This window comes from Rhincodon typus, chromosome 23, assembly GCF_021869965.1.
Source record: "Rhincodon typus isolate 14 chromosome 23, sRhiTyp1.1, whole genome shotgun sequence".
Classification (NCBI taxonomy): domain Eukaryota; kingdom Metazoa; phylum Chordata; class Chondrichthyes; order Orectolobiformes; family Rhincodontidae; genus Rhincodon; species Rhincodon typus.
The window spans coordinates 45,157,879-45,160,747 of record NC_063354.1 but is presented as its reverse complement, the minus strand read 5'-3'; the positions used below and the strand labels follow the sequence as shown (position 1 = coordinate 45,160,747).

Genomic DNA, 2,869 nt, shown 5'->3' with positions numbered 1-2,869 from the left:
ATCATTATTAAGGTGTTACGACTGCCTGCTTCCAACACCCTATCATCATGCAACTCCACCCTACCTCAACTCATCTGCTGCTGAATACTGTACCTATGCCTTTGTGAGCTATTGACTTCACCATTGGAGTACATTTAATGAGCCAAAGGGCTTTTTACCCAACTGTTGACCTCTTGGCTCTTGGCTGTTAATTGAATATTAATGTTATCGAATTAGACCTAGATTAAAATAGTGGTTGTTGGATTAATAAGTATATTCTTGTAATGTGCAAAGATTGCATTCAGTCCTACCCTTCAGTTTTGGAATGGAAAACTGGCTATCTGTCAGAACATAACCTCCATTAGACTGAAGTTACCCAAACCTCTGCTGTCCCTGTTTTAACTCACACCAAGCCCCTTACCCGACATTGGTTCCTGATCAAGCAATATCTAGATTTAAAAATTCTCATACTTGTTGTCTGATCCCTCCTGGGTCTGGCTCCCTCCCTATTTCTGTGACCTCCACCAGCCGGTCCACCCTTCAAGATCTCAGCACCCTTCCAATTCTGGTCCCTTGTGCATCCCCAATTTTAATCTGTTCACCAATGGCGGTGGTGCCTTCAGTCACCAATGACCTAAACTCTGGAAATACGGTGGTAAATCTCTCAACCTTGCTTTCTACCTTTAAGAAACTCCTTAAAATCAATCAGCATTTGACCCCTTGCCTCCGTGTTTTGTTTTACAATACTCCTTTGGGAGCCATTCTATCACATTAAAGGCGCTACATAAATATACATCGTTGTTGCATGATGATTCAGAAGGCGGTAAGGTTACTTTCTCTTCACTGGGCAGACTGAAGGCCTTTGCAATATTGGAAATGTTCTTCCTATGTCGGTGGGAAGGGTTAAGGATTGCGGGAGTTGCAAGTTGCAGTTGACTTTGCTAGATGGCAGTGGGGAGTTGGGAGAGCATTGCTGGAGGTTCTGGTAACTTCTTGCTTTCGAGTTGCAAAGAGGGATTTTTTTTGTGTGTGGGGGCTGTGGAGGATGGCAATGAGTCAGTGAGATCCAGGCTTTAAGCCGTTGCCACGTCGGAGAGACTGAGCGCTGTAGACAGCACAGCAGCAAGTGTGTCTGTATCGAACCGAGAGCATCCCAGTCCCTGTCTCTGCAGAGAGACAACGGGAGCTGGAACCAGCATCTCCAGGCAGGACCAGAGCAACAAGAGCCAGGCACGCCTGCAAGCCGCTTCCCCATGATCAGCAATAACCACAGCATGGATGACTTCGAGACTGAGGAAGACGAGCCCTGGTATGATCAGCAGGACTTGGAACAAGGTGAGCAAAGCGAGGGGAATGGGAAATAGGGGAGAAATGGTAAAGGTAGGGACTGGAGCACATCTTTGAAATACAGGGCACCAGAACAGAAACGTGAAAATCTAGTGTAGAGATAGGGGTGAGGTAGGAGACCAGCTAAAGATGGATGAAAGGGGAATAAAAGAAAGGGACAAAGAGATTAAGGTGGAGAGAGAGAGAGAATTTCAAATTGCAATCAGTTTCACCTTTTTTATTGCAAAAATAAAAATTTTAACTGCTCAAAGGGCCAGAAGCTGCACTATATGTTGAGGTGTTTGTTCCTGGAGCTGAACAGAATTGCTGTATTGTGATATAGTATGAAGTAAAGGAATTAAACCCACAGCAGTGAGTGTAAGATGGAGGACTGCTGGAGAGAGAGAGAGGAATGAGAAATATGTGTCTCGAGAGAGAGAGAGGGAAGGCGGTGGGGGGTGTACTGGAGTATACAGGGAGAGCCAGTGAGCAAAGAAAACTGATGAGGTGTGTAAACAGGACATGGAAGTGACTCAAGAAAATGCGACATGCTAGGGGAGGAGATTGATTGTAAATATTAAAGGAGAGACAGCTGAAGAGAGATGCAAAGGAGGTTATGGAGGACAGACAAAAATAACAGACCAGATAGTTGATCAGAGAGCAAGAGAGTGAGTTTCTGCCACATTTTGCAGATATCATGATCATGTAACGTGTATATTTGGTTGCTTCTTACCTGGAGTGTGCTGGGGACAGAATCTCAGGCAACTCAGCCCTTCTATCCTGTGTCACCTGACCACTAGGAGCTGAGACCTGACATCTTGCAGGTGATGAGCTGCAAGTTTGGAATAGTACGTTACAAGTTGAGGCAGTGTTTTATTTACGTTGAGTGCATGCAGTTTCTGGGCTATTGGATGAACATTCCAATGTAATCAATTTAAATTCTGAGAGAATTATTTTCCTTTGCTTTGCTGTGAAGGAGAATTGTTCACTGAGTGTGCTGTCATTTGGAAGGGCTGTGTTCTGCTTGGCAGCATTCCTGTGACAATCCGGACTATACTCTGGTGTATTAGGGTGAGAAGGGAAATCCTCTTGGTCGGGGCTGGAAATTTCACAGCCTGGCAGGTTTGAAACAAAATTCTCATGTTTAAGGACACTCCTTGTTCCATACATGGAAGAAATGTGATCTGGATGCCCTGCAGCACTCACCCAGTGTTAGGTTTAATCATACAGCAGCAAGCACTTTAAGTAGATCAAGCATACTTGACCTTCACAACATATTTATTCATGTCAGGGTGAATTTATGCAGAGCACAGCAGCTTTATTTACAATTCAGTAACCTCTTTACATACAATGAGCTTTTTCGAGAGTCATGGGATGTCTGTAGGAAGGGAAGATGTGGATTAAATGTTCATGTTGTGTCCTTTTAAATTCTGATTCAATACTTAGTTCCTCCAAACTTAGAATGTATCTGGCCAGAATGCTTTAAGGTACTTTTGGAAAAAAGGTGTAAGGTAATAGTGGGGACAGGTCTGCCACTGTGTAACACTGGGGTACAGCACTGGTG

General features: G+C 44.2%; 1 protein-coding gene across 1 annotated transcript in view; it reads left to right on the top strand.

Annotated features, from left to right (window-relative positions):
• The first annotated feature begins 813 nt into the window (after window positions 1–813).
• Window positions 814–2,869, top strand: part of cdr2l (cerebellar degeneration-related protein 2-like) — a 36,462-nt gene continuing 34,406 nt past the window's right edge. The window contains exon 1 of the mRNA XM_020523992.2: window positions 814–1,314. Within this exon, the coding sequence (XP_020379581.2) occupies window positions 1,233–1,314 (82 nt within the window). The 5' untranslated portion in view covers window positions 814–1,232. The remainder of the gene's footprint in view (window positions 1,315–2,869) is intronic.